Source organism: Marmota marmota, unplaced genomic scaffold (genome assembly GCF_001458135.2).
Source record: "Marmota marmota marmota unplaced genomic scaffold, marMar, whole genome shotgun sequence".
Classification (NCBI taxonomy): Eukaryota; Metazoa; Chordata; class Mammalia; order Rodentia; family Sciuridae; genus Marmota; species Marmota marmota.
Genome location: NW_025999968.1, coordinates 56947914 through 56966124, shown reverse-complemented (window position 1 = coordinate 56966124; position 18211 = coordinate 56947914). Strand labels below are relative to the sequence as shown.

The following is an 18211-nucleotide window of genomic DNA, read 5'->3' as shown; positions in this document are numbered from 1 at the left end:
AACTTCCCCCGTTATGTGCATTACTTTATGAAACAGGTTCATTGGACAAAGTTTCCCTAAAATATGTCACTTCCTTTACCCCTTGAATATCATGCCAAGACGAGCGCAAAGCCCACTAACACTCTGTTCTCTCTGACTTTTCCTTCTAGTACACGCTGCGCTGTGACATGAGGCGGTCTCTGCTGGCCAAAGACTTGACAAAGACCTGTGAATTCATTGTTCACTCTGCTGTAAGCTTTCCTCGGGTCTGCACTGCACCCTGTGCACAAGCGATAAGTTAACTACTTAGTCTAAGACAGGAGATGCCTGGTCAGAGGTGGCCCGCGGCATAAGCACCTCACCCTCACAGTGCAGTTTTTTTCCTTGGTCATGCAGAATCAGCAGTGACCATCAGTGCCTATACTCACTGTGACACATGGTGACAGACTTGTGCTCACTCTGCACTCTCTCGGGCTTTGCTAGTGCTGTCTCATATAGAAGTGGCCATGCCTCCTCCCTCCCTGGTCTGTGCCCTGCTCAGACCTCTGGAATTTTGTTTGAAGCTGGAAAGCCCTTTCCATAGCTGTAGTCAGGCTGGGGCTGGCGGGGCAGTGCTTGGGAGCCGTAGCTCCCCAGGCTGCAGCTCCCAGGGCTACTTTGGTGTGGAGCAGAAGCCTGCACACACTCCACAGTCCCCGCCACACACCTTAACCAATGGGGCCACCACAGAGTGTCAGGCTAGTCAGCTTGGTTTTGTAGAAAATTTGGGCTTGCATTTCTGTTACACTATTATGAAATGTCTGTGGTTTGGGGGTTTTTTTTTGGCGGGGGTGGGGGTACCAGGGATTGAATCCAGGGGCACTCGACCACTGAGCCACATCCCCAGCTCTATTTTTTGTATTTTATTTAGAGACAGGGTCTCACTGAGTTGCTTATTAGCACCTCGCTTTTGCTGAGGTTGGCTTTCAAATCAAGATTCTCCTGCCTCAGGCCCCCAAGCCACCGGGATTACAGGCATGTGCCACTGCACCAAGCTATGGAATCTTTTAAGTAGTAAATAAAAACACAAGACCTAAATCTGCTGTGTGTGAGATTGGCAAAATCACAGATGTCCTCTGTTCACCTACATTCTTTTTGTCATTTTTTTAGAGCTTTTATAGTTTCCCTTTCCTGTTAAATTTTTAATACTCATAGTGCTTAAGAGTCTCTTTCAGTGATAAACTATGTTGTATACATTTGTTACATTTGTATAAAACACTTTTAAAATGTTTCCCTTTTTTTTGGAAGTTACTTGGTTTAGATGGCTATTTCTCTTTTTTCCATCACCAGTCTTAAAATTGAAGCAAGACAAAATTTTTATGTGGATTACCCTCCCCGAAAGAGTCTTCTATGTCCTTGATAAAAAGTCTCAAGTTTTGTGAAGAATGAACCAAGTGGCTCCTTGCCCAGGGCCAGCCCCCAGGTTATGCCTCCCCCAGTCCCCAGACTGAGACCACCGAGCCCTTTTTGGTGGCATGCTCTGTCTGGGTAGCAGTGAGTACTTCCAGGCCGTCTGTCACCACGTGGCCTTCAAGTGTCATGTCTTTTGGGTGAATGGTTTCAGAAGAAGGCCAAAGCATACTGTGGTCTATAGTTTATAAGGTCAATGCTTCTTTAAATGCTGCAAAGAAGAGTATTTTCACTAAAGAATACTCATGAACCTGTTAAGTTAAAGAGTGTATTCAAGAAGAATATTCATTGTCATGAACTCATGGTGAGTGAGTGACCTTGGCCTTGCTCAGTGCCTGGCCCCACCCTGCTGCCTGGGTCCTGCTGACCTGCCCTTCCTCTGCCCACTCCCTGGGTCTTGCTGGCCTTTTGGATCCTGGCTCCTAGTAGAAGCCCATGGCGAGCGTGGTTGCAGCATGGCTGTGTGGATGGATTCTTGGAGAATGTAATGTGGAGATGATCCCTGTTAGTTGATGTGGGTGGCATCCACGGTTCATTTTATAGGTCTGATTCTTCCAGGTAATGGCTGTGTAGCTCCGAGGCTGACAGCACTGGCCCAGGTGCCTCATTCCACCACCACTCACAGCTCTACAGGCAGCCAGCAGGGCACCGACCTCCGAGCCTCACTTTCCCATGTATGATGTAACCATCTGGGAGGAGTGGACAGCCTCATGAGACTCAGCACGCAGTGGACCCTCTAGTGTTAGCTCTCCTTCTCAGAGAAGGGTTTAAGATGATACTTCCCAGAATACTGCTTTGCTTTATAGATGTAATTCTAACATTCTGAACCCATAAAGCGCCTTGGAGATTTCGACACCCTTCTCATATTACAGATGAAAAGATGAGTCCTCACGCGGGGCGGGGCGGAGGAATTTGACAAAGAGCACAGCCGTGTTTTTTGCAGAGCTGTGTTTGTGTTTGGAAGCCAAGTCTTTTCCTTAGTACCAAGTCCCTCCTGGTTCTTTAAAGAGGGCAACACCTTTGGGCCTGCAGAGCTCTTCAGCCCTGGCCCTCAGCCTGCTGACTGCAGTTCTACCTCCCATTCCAGCCTCAGAAGGGGACATTGACTCCGAGCCCTGTGGACTTCACCATCACCCCAGAAACTTTACAGAACGTCAAAGAGGTAACCGGTTCCTCTCATTCCACTCAGATGCCATGGGTTTTCCTAGTGACCAGACCCCATGACCAACTGTTCTTTAGCTGGGAACTGAGCCATGGTGAGAGGATTCCTGATTGTTTCTGTACACTAATTATTTGGTACTTTCAGTTTGATCTCATGTTGAACTCAGCTTAGGAGAAGAATGTGGTTTAAAAGTTCCTTGTCTGTTTGTGGTTTTGCTTGCTTTTTGAGATGGAGTCCTCTGTGTTGCCCATGCTGGCCTCAAACCTCTGAGCTCAAGTGATCCTCCTGCCCCAGTCCCCTGAGCAGCTGGGCCTATGGTGCCCAGCTTGCTTTTTTTTTTTTTTCATATATATATATATATAATCCTTTTTTTTAGTTGGATATAATACCTTTATATAATACCTTTATTTTATTTATTTTTATGTGGTGCTGAGGATCAAACCCAGGGCCTCACATGTGCTAGGCGAGTGCTCTACCGCTGAGCCACAAGCCCACCCCCAGCTTGCTTTTGACCGTGGGTAGTCATCTCAGTCTTGCTGCACCGTGAGCCCCAAACCCCCTACTCCTTCATTTCTCAGGTTAGCCGAGGTCTGTCTGCCCATGGCCTCTGGTCAGCCTCTGTTGATATTTATTTGGTAGTTTCTCCCAGCAGCATTCCCGGCAGGCAGAGAATAGGAGGCAAGTGCTTTTCAAAGATTCCAGCAGTCTCCCCACACCAGGGCGTTTACCCCGGGACACACAGAAGTCAGGGCAGCAGCCCAGCCGACCCTGCAGGGCTGCACTCACAGACAGCAGCTCTCGGCCATCTGCCTCGGCCTGTGTGGACCAGCACTCATCCGCTGCTGCCAATTTTCCTCAGTTTTTTTTTTTCTTTTTTTTAAGATATCTGTTTCTTGAGGAAGTAGGGAATTCCTACAGCTCCTTCTGGACAGAACTTTCTTCTTGACTAGTTCTTCATTTTACTCACTGGAAAATACAGATTAGAACTGGGTTGAGGGAAAGTTTGGGATGACCTCATCCCCGGGGAGGTATAAATGAGGCAAGTGGTATGTCATGGGTTTCAGAACCTTCTGGAAGGTTCACAACTCCTCTGCCATTTTCCATGGCTCCTTCTCCTTAGAGAATGGAGCATGTGGCTCAGGAGGCCATTCGGGTTCCTGTGCCCCAGCTCAGCAGCGTGGTCCCTCTCTAGGCCCCTGTCCTCCTGGGCAGCCCCTTCAGTGCTCACGCTGTACCTCCCTCTCTCGTGGCTCCTCTGTGTGTGGAGCAGATTCCTCTTTTTCTTGCTCTTATTCTCCGGAATTCATTGGTTCTTGGTTGCCAATTTACGAGTGAGGACCTGGTAAGTGGCTTGGTTAAGGAGACTCTGCCCCCACCTGAGTGAGCATCAGGCTCCCCAGGAGAAGTGCACACTGAGTTTGCACTGAGGGTCACACGGGGAGTGGGAGGTGTGTGCAGGCAGCCTGTCCTCTGGGTGTTGGGCTCGCTGACCTACACTGTGGCCTTAAATGACTTGGGACACTGCCCTGTCCTGTCCTGATCTGCCCTCAGAGTCTTCTAAGTAGGAAGTCCCAACTCTTCACCGCTTCCCCATCCTATGATGAGTCACCTTGAGATGTCTCTTTGGCCCCCACAGTGATCACAGGCAGCCGGTGGGCACTCTTGCACGCTGCCCTCTCCGCCAACTGGAGGTCTGTGGTGCCTGCACTCTTTTTTTTTTTTTTTTAATTATTATTATTTTTTTTTAAAGAGAGAGAGAGAGAGAGAGAATTTTTAATATTTATTTATTTTTTTTAGTTATCAGCGGACACAACATCTTTGTTTGTATGTGGTGCTGAGGATCGAACCCAGGCCGCACGCATGCCAGGCGAGCGCGCTACCGCTTGAGCCACATCCCCAGCCCCAGTGCCTGCACTCTTGCAGTGTCCTGGGCAATCACTTGTTCTTTTTGTGTTTGTTTTTTTGTGATGCTGGGGACAGACCTGGGGCCTCACTGCAGTTCGGCAAGCCTCCCCAATGAGCTGCACCCCAACCCCCATAATCCACTTTTTATCTGACGGAAATGCTTCACTGGGTGGAGTCCAGGGGGTGTTCCTCGCAGCTTGACTAGTATAAGGTTCTTTGCTTTTTATTTATAAATGAAAAAGAACGTCTTTCATTATGACAGAAGCATTTATGTTTGTTGTTAGAAAATAACATAAATCAAAATAAAATTGCTTATTTATAAAATACCATGGTGGGGTGCTGGGGCTGTAGCTCAGTGGGAGAGCACTGGCCAAGCATGCGTGAGACACCTGGTTAGATCCTCAGCACCACATAAAAATAAACAAACAAAATGAAGGCATTCTGTCCATCTACAACTACAAAAAGAATTTTTTAAAATACCATGGTGGGTTTTGTTTGCTGTTTTTTAAGTAGAAAAGGGATTTATTGGAAGGATAAGGTGGCTCACAGATACTACAGGAAGGCTGGAGATCAGACTCAGAAAATAGTGCAAATTGATTTTTGTTTGCAGATGCTAATGTCACCACCGGGAGGATGGAAAAGAGTGTTTTGAGGTGGACATAGAAAGCTTTTCCTATTTCATCAGTTGCCTTAAAGAATTTTAATGTGAACTGTTACCGCTTTTTTATTTTTCCAAACAAATGTTTTTTTTTTTTTTTTTTAATGTGTAGTTATTTTTAAAACTCTGTCTTCAACCAAGACATTTTTAGAGGCTGTATCTTTGGGAACCATCAGGTAGAGAGCTCCCTGCTCTTCAGTTTGAGATAAGTGCTGGTCAGTTGGTGGCCCCCCGCCCCTGTGACCATTGCCACTTCCGATGGCTGGTCTGAGTTTAGATGAGCAGAAGTTGAAAATACTGGCCTAGTTTTAAAGACTCAGTATGAAAAAGAGAATGTAAAATATCATAGATAAATTTTTATATTGATTATATGTGGAAATGATAACATTTTGGAAATATTGGTTAATTTCTTTTGTTTTTGCTTTTTTAATGTGGCTACTAGAAAATTTTAAATAACATAATGTAGCTAATTACAAATTTTATTTGTAATTAATTATAAATTAGTTACAAATAAAATTACAGTGTAATTTTATTTATTTACTTTTAAAAGTTTTTTTTTGGTACTGGGGAATGAACCCAGGGGTGTGCCTGAGCTACATCACCAGCTATTTTTTTTTTTTTTTTTTTTTTTTTGAGACAGGGNGAGCTACATCACCAGCTATTTTTTTTTTTTTTTATTTTATTTTGAGACAGGGTCTCACAAAGTTGCTGAGCCTGGCCTCCGACTTACAAACCTCTTGCCTCAGCCTCCCGAGCACTGGGATTGTAGGAGTATGCCACCACACCTGGCTACACATGTGATTTTAAATGACATTTGTGACTTTGTTGAATTTCTACGGGACAGTGGTGTACTAAACTCTGAAATGCTCTCAGTGACTGGGACATGGCAGAGGTGCAGATGCCAGGAATAGCTGTCTCACTCTCTAGACTGTTTCCCACAAGACCATCCCTCGTGACCATCCCTCGCTCTCAGCCAGCTTTCTGTTTATAGAGAAAAGAGCCGAAGTGTTTGTCCGGCCTTAAGGAGGACACCTTTTTTTTTTTTAATATTTTTTTAGTTATACATGGGCACAATAACTTTATTTTGTTTATTTTTATGTGGTGCTGAGGATCGAAGCCAGGGTCTCACACATGCGAGGCGGGCGCTCTACTGCTGAGCCCCAGCCCCAGCCCAGCAGGTTTCTTAATATGCACAAAGTCCTGAATTCAGTCCTCAGTACTGCAAAATAATTTGCAGTGAAAAAAACCAAATTCCTTGAAATAAAATAAATGTCTTAGCTTTTCGAAAATTGCCATATAGGGAACAATTTAAAGTTGATTCTTTCCCCTTTTTTTTTTTTTTTTTTTGGTGACTGGATGCCCTTTGCCAACTTCCTGAGACCTTGTATGTCTTACTGGCTGAGACAGGAGACTTCTGGATCTGAGTGGAGGCCGGCCTGGGTGGAGCCCTCGGGTCCTTCTGTATAGTCCATCAGGTGCTCAGGTGCCGTGTGCACATGTGCAGCTGTGGAATGAACCCGTCTCCTGCTGCGCAGGCTGATGGGTGATGTGGTTGTGTTGCTCCTGTCTTCCCGTTTCCTAAAACAGGACTCTGTGCACCCTGTACCAGTAACTCAGCTTTGTTTTCAGGATTTACACCAAAGTAGCTATCTAGTAATTTTGGCTTTTCCCTTACACTCCTGATATATTTGTTTTTGTTTGTTTTAGAGAGCTTTGCTCCCCAAATTCCTCATTAGAGGACATCTCAACTCAACCAACTGTGTTATCACACAGCCACTGACAGGAGAGCTGGTAGTGGAGCACTCGGACGCCGCCATCCGCAGCATAGAGCTGCAGCTGGTCCGCGTGGAGACCTGTGGTAAGGCCCTGCTGGTTGCAACCGCCCAGCCTCTGCCTGCTGCTCTAGAGATGATGTGGGTGGAGGCAAAATAAGATCTAGTCTCTTTTTGCCATAAATGTGTCTTAGTTTGTTCTCTGTTGCTATAACAAAATACCCGAGACCACGCAGTTTATAAGGAATAGAGAGGCTAATTTGGTTCATGTTCTTGGTACATGATGCCAACATCTGTTGAAGGCCTTCTTGCTACATCCTATCAAGGAGGAGGGCATTCAATGGCGAGAAAGACCAAGTATACCAAAGATAACTCACTTCTATAACACAGCCATTCCCTCAACAGCCTACTCAGCACAGCTACCTCCTAAAGGCCCCACCTCCAAATACCACTGACCTGTTAATTTGGGACATTAAGTTGCTCACCTAACCATTGCAGAGTGTTTGAGGAAAGTGAAATATGGAAGGTGGACCTCTAGGATTCTGCAGAACTGGAGAAGTGGGCCAGTGTGTTGATACAGGTTGGCAGTGTTGATGGGGACTGGTGATCTGCTGTTTCCTCTGTTTCCAGGGTGTGCAGAAGGCTATGCACGTGATGCCACAGAGATCCAGAACATTCAGATTGCCGATGGGGACGTCTGCAGGGGCCTCTCTGTCCCTATACACATGGTATTTCCCAGGCTCTTCACCTGCCCCACGCTGGAGACCACCAACTTCAAAGTGGGCAAGTAGCGCTCCCTCAGCCCTGCTGGGCCGGGTTCTGGGAAGGTGTGGGCCACTCAGGTTGTGCAGCTCAGACACTCAGGCCTTGTCCCTCAGCCAAACCTCACTGCTGTGCCAGCCTGGGGAATAGCAGTGGGTAGCCACGTTTCTGCAGACTAGGGCAGGTGACTCTAAGCTCTGTGAGGGACAGGCAGGCAGAAGGAGTAGTGTGGAAGGGACGTCAAGGTCAGTTCCTCTGCTAGGGCCAGGTGGGAACAGTGACGCTCCTGGGATGAATGTCAGTCATCAGGAGGCCCCTGGGCATTTTCCCTGAATCCATGTGTGAATGTTTGACCACCAATCCGAATCATGTCCCAGCTAGTGTTCTATCCCACTTTTTTTCCTTTAACATATCATGAACATTTCGGTGGGTTTAAGTCTTTTTACCAAATGTTTTTTGGTTTTGAGGGTCCTTTTTTTTTTTTTTTTGGAGACAGGGTCTTGCCATGTTACCCAGCCTGGCCTTGAAATTTGGGTTCAAGTGATCCTCCTGCCTTAGCCTCCCAAGTTGCTGGGACCATAGGTGTGTCTGCCTGTCCTACTAGATATTTTAATGACATGTCCCTACTGTTAAGAATCGTCATGCTGATAAGATTCATTTGGGAGGTCACCCACTCTAAAGAGGTAGACACAGCATAGGAGAGTCTGCGAGTGACTTCAGCACTTCCTGGCACAACTTTGCAGATGGTTGAAAATACCTCAGAAAGAGTTCCCTGGGCTTTCCCGGAACACTTCTGAGCCTTGCCTGAGGCTCGCTGACAAACATGTATGACAAGGGGATTTTGGTGATGGCTTTTGCTGTTATTCTGCTCTATTGAGAAGTGGGAACTTTTCCCCAAGACCAGTATGTTTGTGTTAATGTCACATCCCTGAGTCACTGTGCATTATTATTAGTCCATGAGGAACTTTAAAAATTATACCGTGAGTTTAAATTATAACTTAATTCAAAACATAAGTCTGTGTAGCTTCCTCACCAAGCTTGTATTACCAGAGGGAAGGTTGGTGGCACCTGCCACAGTGTCACTGGGCACTACTTGCATTTTCTTTGCATGTGCTGTGGACGTGAGGCCTAGGGCAGGGCTGGCCAGTGCAGGTGGAAGCACAGTTTAGTATTTGTAGAATTCTGGGTCCTTCTGTGAGATGTCACATTATAGTGAGAGCCTGTTAGGGTCAGGACACAGGGTCAGTCTACTGTCCCTAGGACGCATGGGCAGCAGAGTCTGGAGAAAGGCCTTGCGCAGGTCAGACTTGACCCATGCAAAGGCCCTATGGCTGACTACGAAAGCACACTTGTGATGGTTGTCGATTAGATGGCCCTGCCCGTGGCACAACATCCACAGGTGCCCAAGCCAGAGGTGCAGGCGGCGGCCCCTCCCCCACAGCCCCATTTCCACACTCAGAGGTGGCCTGTCTCCCAGACCCCTGGTGTCCTCCTGGAGGACAGTGTCAGGCAGGTTTTCCTTTTATACTCTGTGGCACTGTGCATGTTATTCCAAAGAATGTTTTCTACTTCAGAATACCTCAAATTTAAATTGAGGAAGAAGATCTTGAATGTTGAATTCTTGGCTTGGTTTTCCTAAATAAACTGTAGAAAAGTACAAAAATTGTTTTTTTTCTGCTGTGCTTTATATTAAGTACGTAATTTTTTTTTTTTTTAGATTCACTAGAATTTTCAGAGGAAGCAAATCCAGGAAACTATCAATCAACACATATTTAAAATGCCTGTCCTCCAGTCAGGAGATCAGTGATTCTCTTGTCCTCAGCCTGATGCCAAGTCAGGTTTAGAACTTAAAAATGAGTAGCAGGTGGTTAGTGTGGGTCTCTGTAGAAAAGAAGTGACCTGTAACCATTGGTTAAGGAGCTGTGGCCTCACAGAAGCCCCAAGGTCCTCTTCCTGTTGGCTGTGGGAAGAGTTTGGAGCGGGGACCCTGGACCGCTTGGCCTTCATGCACCTGCCAAGCAGGTGTGGACACTGTGCAGGCATGGCCACCGGAAGCCAGGCCAATTCTCAGGGAGAGGAACAGTGATCAGAAAAGGTCCAGGAGCCTCCGGGTAGGGAGGTCAGGTGTGAGCACTGTGTCCTGCATTAAGGCAGGATCTCCACGTGTCCTCCTCTGCCTGCCAACCACAAGTGGCTGCAAATGTGAGGGTCAGGCCTGATCTGGAGGCCTGCTGGAGTGTCAGGAGCTGCAGGGGGACGGCGCTCAGAGCGTCAGGAGCTCCTGGGTGAAACGGCTCTTCTGCCAAGTGTTCTCAGTTAAAAGTGAAAGCCAGTGCCAGCCCCGAACACAGGCCCCCTGCCTGCTGGGCACCAGTCTGTGCAGCCTCACACTCCTCCCTCCCGGGGCCACAACAAGACAACTGGGGGAGTTGGAGGGATTAGTGGTGAGCAGGGCTCAGAAGACAGCCAAGAGGCCATTTCTTATAGTGTCAGTTATCAAAGGAAGGAAAGAATGCGTGCTTGACTGCTGTTGTGACTGATTACGGGAGAAGGCAGCCACCTCACGGGGGCATAGACCCCAAATGCAGAGCCGAGCTTCTGCAGTGTGTGCTGGGCGCCCCCTTGGGCCAGCGCACTTCTCTGCCACACAGAGCCCTTCCTGCCCTGCTCTTGATGCCAGGGGAGGCACCTGGCTCCTTTTTGCAGGAGGCACCCGCCTCACATGCACCCCTTCTGTGGGATCAGTCAGGCTTGTCCGTAGTAGCTACAGAGCTGGTGAAGAAAGAATCTTATTTGCTGAAAGGGGAGGGCCAAGCGTTTAAACAGGCACTTCAGGCGAGTTTAGCAACGTCCAGAGGAATAACAAACGGTCATTCTTCCTGAAGCTCATCACTTGGGGACTGGAGGGGCACCCAGCCAGCTGCAGGCAACTCAGAGTTTGATAATTCCCTTAAGAATTGCAGGAAAGGTGAAAATAAAGCAAAAACAGTATCCGTTAATCAAGAGAATTCGAGGGTGTTCTGTTTGGAACAGGAGGACAGAGAGGTGACGAAGCTCAGGAGCCCTGTTCCCAGACAAGGCAGAGGTGTGCCCCGAGGGCCTGGGTGGCTGGAAGGCAGGGTGACGCTGCAGGGGAAGCTATGCAGGTGGCGCCGGGCCCCCTCTGTGGAGCTGCACCTCTGAGGTTGGCATTGCTCTGCCCACTCCCTGTTCCTGAGCCGAGTCCCGTCCTCTCTCTCCACAGAGTTCGAGGTGAACATCGTGGTGCTGCTTCACGCCGACCACCTCATCACAGAGAACTTCCCGCTGAAGCTCTGCCGGACGTAGCCAGAGGCGGGAAAGTGGAGTGGCCAGGTGGTAGGCCAGCTCCTCCCCTGACTCGGGCCGGAGCCACGCTGGCAGCACACGTGTCTTGTGATCTGCCTTGGAAACGAATCTGGCTCCTCGAGTGCCCCCCTTCTCCCAGGTTTCCTGGGCCCTCCGCTCACGCAGGTGCTGCTCGCAGGCCCTCTGGACGCCCAGGCTCGCCTCATGGAAGATGCTCCAGGAGAACACCCCGCTCCCGTTCCTGTTCCTTTCAGTTTCAGTAAAGCACTGTGCCTGCAGTTTGGGCTTTGCTGGAAGGTGAGGTCACGCGCACAGAGGGAGCCCCTAACTTGCTAGCGGACAGACATAGCGAGGGGCTCCTGGCAGTAAAGGGTCAGCAGCCAGGTAACATCCAGAACAGCCACTAGCATGCTCGTTGCTTATGAGTTTGTGGACCCCTCCCAGGAGGATGTCCCACCCGAGTCTGTAGTTCTTTGTAACATTTCTCCATAAACTCCAAAAGCTTTAGGGAACTGGGAAAATCACTCTTGCTCTCAGGATTGGGAGGACCTGGTAGCGCTGGTTGGGGCTGGGGTCCAGGACTGGCACGAATCCCCTGCTGCCACATTCCCGGAACAAGATGCAAGGCTGTGGGAGGCGAATGCAGGTGAGCTGCTCTTGTTACAGGGCAGGTTCTGAGTGGCAAGAGACCGTGCCCGGGGCAGTGGAGGCCCCACCATGGGGTAGTGCCAGGAGGACACCCTTGAGCTGATGAACTTGGCCTGCCCTAACCCACCCGAGGGCCCTGTGCTTTCAGCCAAGTGTTTTGACATGCAGCCAGTTTTTGCCTCAGCCTTGAATTATGGTTCACTGTTTTTGGCGAGTCTGTTGCAATAAATTTCTTCCTTCAAACCCTGCCATTGTTTGTTGGCCCACAATTAGCAAGACCTCAGAAATAAGCCATGCCGCTGTGCAACTGGGGCCTTCCTTGGTGGGCCCTCCTGAAGGCGTGGGGGTGCTGCACTCCCACTGTCCCCTATGTGTTTGGCGCAAAGCCAGGCCCTGACCACGACAGCCAACACCTGAGTTCTGTTACGTCAACTACGATAGAGATGTGAGGTCCAGCGTAGAAGGAATGGCAGCCTGGCCTGGCCGAGGCCCCGCCCTGTCCTAGGACTTTACAGTGAAACTGGCGGGATTTATCCGAGTTACTGAAAGTAGGTTCCCAGAGAACACATTTCTGCTCTGTAAATCTTTTATATGCACATGAACTAAAGATTATCTGTCCTTGATGATAAGTTTAAACTGAGTAGCTGGAAATAAAGAGCCTTTACTTTCTGCCATATTTCTAAGGAATAAATCATTTTTAATAAAAAAGCTAAAAGACAATTTTAAGAAGAGGCTTGGGGTGCGCCTTGCTGTATAATTCTTCAGTAAACTGAGACAATCATGATGAGTGCTATAAGGAAAGTCATCACCTGAAGAGCCACCCGCCCGCCGCCCAGCTACCTTGAGGGTTCCATTCAGGCCTGGGCAGCCGAGTGAGCACCCCAGCTGCCGTTCCCCGCACTCTGGCCCTCACGTCTCCATCAGAGCTTGCAGAACAGCGCAGGTGTCGGCTGTCATGGGCAGTAGCTACTCCCTGGAGTTAGGGTGCCTCTGTCCAGGGCTCAGAGTTGTCAGAGCCTCAGTTAAACCCAGGAGGAGGAAGGGAGGGGAGATGAAGGGAAGACTGGACAGTGAGTCTAAAGCGCGCTCCTGGAAGCGCCCATGGAGGCAGGGACACATCTTGGCGCTCGCTTGGCTCTGAGATGACTCCACAGAGCCTGGTGCCAATTCTCAGCCACGTTGAGTTCAGAGCAAAGGCAGAGCCTCACCCGGGAGAGAAAGTGAAAGGAAGCCAAAGCCTGGCGCCATCCGAAAGGGCGTCCTGAACTCACCCGTCCTGGAGCCCTGGGGCCATGGAACCTTCCAGTCCATTTTGGCCCCCACCAGAATTCTCCTGTCCTAGACTGAATTGCCCTTTAATAAGTGGGGGCAGGAATTACACCACTTGCTGATGGTGATTCCTGGGCTGCAGTAGGTTGCCCTTGACTGCCTCAGCCCCGCTGGCCCTGCCCTTCCCAGTGGAATTGTGGCCAGCTGGAAGGCACTGGCTCTTGTCACTGCTGCTCACTGTTAAGGTGGTTAAAGAGTCGGTCATGGATTTCCCAGAGAACTGCCAATCTAGCACCCAGAATAAATTGTAATGCGAATCATAATTTGCCCTTGCAGCCTGCGTTTCTGGAGCGCTGCAGCTGGCACTGCTGGGTGTGTGCTCATGGGTTGTGCTGCCGTCTAATGACAGTCCCCAATGTCCCCTAAGCTTACAGGAGTGCCCCTCTCAGTGAGGCCAAAGCCTCTTGTCCAGGGCGACTGACAGTGTTGCTCTGCTCAGGGGAGCTCAACTGGTGGCTTCAAGTTGTGGATTTGGGGCTAACTGAGGAGCACTCGCGTGAGGCGTGGTTCTTCTGGGTCAGCCCTGACCCAGGCGCTGTGCGTCTACCATCTTAGTTATGGCAGCGCCCTGCAGAGGGAGAACTGTTGCCACCCCTGTTTTACAGGTAGGGGGTTTGTAGCCCAGGAGGAGGGTGACTCTGCCAGGTGCCTGCCCACACACGCCCCCCAGGAGTGTGTTGAGGGAGGCACCGTCTCCTGCACTGACACCCACCTCCCCTCCGCCCTGTGCTTGGGCTTTCCTGGGCCTTTCAGCGTGGCTGCCCCTGCGTGTGTGTGACAGTTACTAGCTGTGTCACCACAACTGCTGAGAGGAGCCAGGGACGCTGCTTCCCTTGCTTGTGGTTCTGATTGATTTAGCTGATAAAATGGAGGCAAACAAAAATGAAGTCCTGAGACCAAGGAACTCATTTGCAGCTGAAGCCAGTTAGGACTGAGGTGCGTGACTAGTGACCACAAAGTCCAAGCTAAATCATATTCTGGTGCAGACTCCTTGGCACCGAGCAGAATATCAGCACAGAAATGTTTCTCAGTCTCACAGCCCCCTAAGAGGGCTTGGTTTTTCCCACTCTGTAGCTGTGAAGGAGAAGCAAGGAAGTGCCTGAGCCACGTGGCTCAGTTGATTTCTGGTCGCTATTTTCCCCAAACCAGCCTGACTTCATGGCCAGTGAGAGAGAACTGTAGTACCCTTGCTATAGCACTGGTGTGGCCTCGTTCCTGGACGGGCACCACTACTGTTGAGGACACTGCGTAGTTTCCAGCTGATTTTCAAAAAGGCAAGAGTAAAATTGTATGCAAATAAATCTATTTTCATGGTATTTATCCAAGCTCACTTATTTCTGGACTCTGAATAAGAGTAAAGATGAAAAAATTACAGAGCAAAATATTTACCAGGGAAAACACTCTGTGAAGGTAAGGACTTTTGAATACACGTGTTCTGTGGTCCTGGGCCTGTCAAAATAACCACTGTGGTTGTGGGAAATCCTGCACGTGGGTCTAAGAGTCGGAGGTGAGAGTAGGTCTCCTGGGTCGGTATCTTCTCCACTCTGAAAAGCTATTTATATTTGAGACTATGGGACCAGCTAGGATGTTCGGAGAATGTGACTTTCACTAAGAAACATAAGGGCACCTAATTTATAGAAGCAAAGCTGATTATTACACTCACCCCGAATGCAGGTTATTGGAGTGTATCATCCTTTTGAGAAAGGAGGGAAAAGGCAAACAGAAATTGAAACTTGGCAAGGATCTCTGATGCACTATTATACTTTTCTGTGAATGTCTGTGGTCAAGTGGGAATGCCCTCATTCTGACTCTGTGGGTTCTGCATACTTAAACCCAGGTAGTCCCTCTGAAACCCTGCACATCAAATTTAAAAACCATACTGCAGAGATTATAAGTACTTAGAAAAGTACAAAGACACAATGTGTGCCTGTCTGCAAGATGTTGTCTGATTCTGGAGAGTACCTGCTTGATATGTGGTCACCTGTGGTCTACGCTGGTGCCTCTGTTTGTTCCCTTTACAAACATTCAGCTGAGGCTGAAGCTCAACACAGGGAGGCTTAGTGAAGAAAACTCCAGAGGAAAAAATCACCAGAGGTAGGGTTTGCTCAGCAAGGATCCCATTAGATGGGAAGTGGTTACTTCCTTTCTCAGGAGTCACTGCCTCTCATCTAGGTCAAGGACTAGACCTTTGAAGACTAGATACAACTGCTGGGTCTTGAGGGAATAGGACCAATTTTTCTCATTTTCTGCAAATGAGAAATCACTGATGGATCACCTGGAGAGGCTGGGCCAACAACCCAGACACACTGGTGCATAATACACCAAAAGAAGGATGTTCTCAGACAGCTGTGGAAGGATGGTAGGAAAAAAGCAAAAGCCCAAAATATAGTCATTTTTGTTTTAAAAGTTTTCAACATCAATATGTATTAACCCAAACTCAAAAGCCAAATTCAAAATCCATACATAGAAGAGAGACAAGTTTATGCAAATAGCCAGTGGTGAAATCAGAGGAAAATTCATAGCCTTGAATGTTTTTATTGCACCAGAGAAAATGAAAACTAATGAGTTAGACATTCAAATCAAATAGAAAAACAAGAACAAAATAAAGAAGGAAGTAATAATGATTAAAAGCAAAAATTAACAGATATATAGGCAAAAACACTTGAAAATTTATATGTAAGTCCATGAGTTGGTACTTTGAAAAGACTCCTCCAATTGGCAGATCTTTAAATAGAACAAAACAAAGAGATAAAAACAAATATCTAATACTAAGAACAACAGAAGTTTGATTTTAAAATTATTTTATAATATGTACCTTCTCTGCTAATAAATTTATAAACCTCCATAAAATGCATAGTAACTCTTAGAAAAGATAGACTACCTGCTTTGGTCAGCTTTTTTTCTGCTGTGCCCAAAAGACCTGATAAGAACAATTAGAGGAAGAAAAGTTTATGTGGGGAGGTCATGGTTTCAGAAGTCTCAGTCCACAGTTGGCCGACTCCTGTGCCTGAGGCGCTCAGGACAGAAGGGTGTGGCAGAGGAAAGAGCTCCACTCTACAAGGACAACCCAAAGGCATGTCCCCTGACCCACTGCTTCCAGCCACCCACCTGCTTTCAGTTACCACTCAGTTAATGCCTCTCAGGGGGGCGAGTCACTGATGGGGTTAAGGTTCTCAAAATCCCATCCTCTCACCTCTGAACTTGTTTGCGTTGTGTCACACATGAGCTTTGGGGGGACTCTACATATCTAAACCATAACACACCTGAGTAAAGTGACAGCCGATAGAATCAATTGAATAATTATCAAGGAAATAGCACTAAAAATAGATGCCAGGTCCTTGGAGACCCAGCGACTTCCAGCTCACTGTGCCACCTTTTCTATGGTGTGGCTTGTCTCGATGGCACATCTGACCTCCAGGCAGCAGAACGAGAAGGAGGAAGGGAGTGGGGTGAGGGCCACGGGCCGCCTGTCGCCCAGAAGCTGCCCTCTGTCTTGTGCCCGAACCTTACAACCAAGGACTGGCCTGGCCACACAGCGGCAGGAAAACAGCGTGTTTCCATGTGTCTGTGACCAGCTTCGAAATCAAGGTGTAGAAGAAGGGAAAACAAAACCCACCCTCATCACTCCGCAAAACTCCTGCCCGAGGGAGGAGGGAGCCGCTCCCCTTCCCCGGCCGCACCTCCCGTCCCGCCGCGGGCGACCGGAAGCTGGACTTGAAACGCCTCCCTTTCCGACTGGGGCCTGGCGGGATGGCTCCCGCCAAGAAGGGTGGCCAGAAGAAGGCGGTTCTGCCGTCCTCGAGGTCGCGACCCGGAGCGCGCCCATGGAGTGGGCTTCCAGAACGGCTCCTCGCACTGAAAGATGTCGACATCTGCCAAGAAGGAGATGGGGACTCCAGAGGTGCGCGCGACCCCAGGCGCGACAGAGCTGCTGGGCCAAAGGAATAAGGAAGGCCCCGCGTGGTGTCCGTGTGCGATTACCCAGAAAAGGTGCGAGGAGGAAGGTCACCAAACAGGCTGTGTGCTTTGGTAACCCTGTCCCCGTTACCACGGTCAGAAACCTACAGTCGCTGTGGATGACAGCTAACTGCTGAGAGTTGAATGAAGTATAAAACTGTTAAAATTCTAAATGAATACTCTCAAGTGGGCTTTCCAATGTATTAAAAAGAACAATACATCATGACCCAAAAGGGAGGTTCATTTCAGGCATGACGGACCATTCATCGCTAAAGGAAATCTATTAAGAAAAGGTTGGCACACTAGTGTGTTAAGGAAGGAAGCACATGTTTGTCTAGATGGCCATGATGTATAGATTCTTTTGACTTCCATTTTCAAATTTCAGACACATACAAAAGAATTCATACATGACATCATACCCAACACCTTGTTTTTTGTTAACACCTTTATTGAGTTATAATTCACCTGTTTTAAGTGTACGTATAAGAGAGCCAAGAGGGCGGGCTAGAGGGAGGCTGCATTCTGTGTCGCTCTATGACCTGGGATTCAAGCAGTGGGAATACCATTTCTTGGCGAGTTATTAAGAGGAACCCTGACAGCTGCTCCTGTGCAGGAATCCTGGCCACTGTCCCACCCAGGTCCCCAGGCCTCAGCGTCAGCATAGGACACTCAGCCGCTCGCCCACACAGGCCCTAAAGCCACTGCCCATGAGTAGGACCTCCCAGCTGCTTCCCTCAGGCAAGACCACCAGCCACCACTCCCTGTGGATCCCCATCTACCAATGTGAGTTTCCCCCAGTTGCCTCCATCTTGGGACACTGTAACCACTGCCATCATCCCCTCCATGTGGTAGCCTGCATCTGGGGACCCAGGGCAGGGTCTGGAAACAGCCGCTAGCCACAACTCTTATTGCTGCAGAGCTGCATCTCAGAATACACCGCCCAACTCCACTACCCGGCCCCACCCAACCTGACACCCCATCTCTGAAAGTAGCCACCTCCATCTTGGGACACCCTTTGTCACCATCTTTAGTTGGGTCAACTCCCAGGCTGGGACTCCGACTGGGGCCTAGAAGCAATATCAAGGTACCTATAGTCCCCAGCTTTCCCTTTTCCCCAGCAGTCATTAACCTGGCACAGTGCTTGTGGCTAACCCGCTGGTCTGTAGCTCAAAAGCCTGGCCCTGAACTGCCCAATCAAAACAGCTCTTGGCTACAGATGCACAGCCCCAGAGAGGTTCCTGATTGGGAAGCCCACTAGACCTC

General features: G+C 48.8%; 1 protein-coding gene across 7 annotated transcripts in view; it reads left to right on the top strand.

Annotated features, from left to right (window-relative positions):
* The window catches only part of Vps26c (VPS26 endosomal protein sorting factor C), a 40837-nt gene extending 28499 nt beyond the window's left edge, over positions 1–12338 (top strand). For 3 of the 7 annotated variants that reach the window (XM_048803670.1, XM_048803672.1, XM_048803671.1), the window contains 5 exons: positions 150–245; positions 2516–2590; positions 6861–7011; positions 7556–7708; positions 10932–12338. In XM_048803670.1, the coding sequence (XP_048659627.1) occupies positions 150–245; positions 2516–2590; positions 6861–7011; positions 7556–7708; positions 10932–11014 (558 nt within the window). In that variant the 3' untranslated portion in view covers positions 11015–12338. The remainder of the gene's footprint in view (positions 1–149; positions 246–2515; positions 2591–6860; positions 7012–7555; positions 7709–10931) is intronic. The other 4 variants (XM_015478773.2, XM_048803673.1, XM_015478772.2 and 1 more) reach the window with 2 other exon arrangements.
* Positions 12339–18211: the final 5873 nt, after the last annotated feature.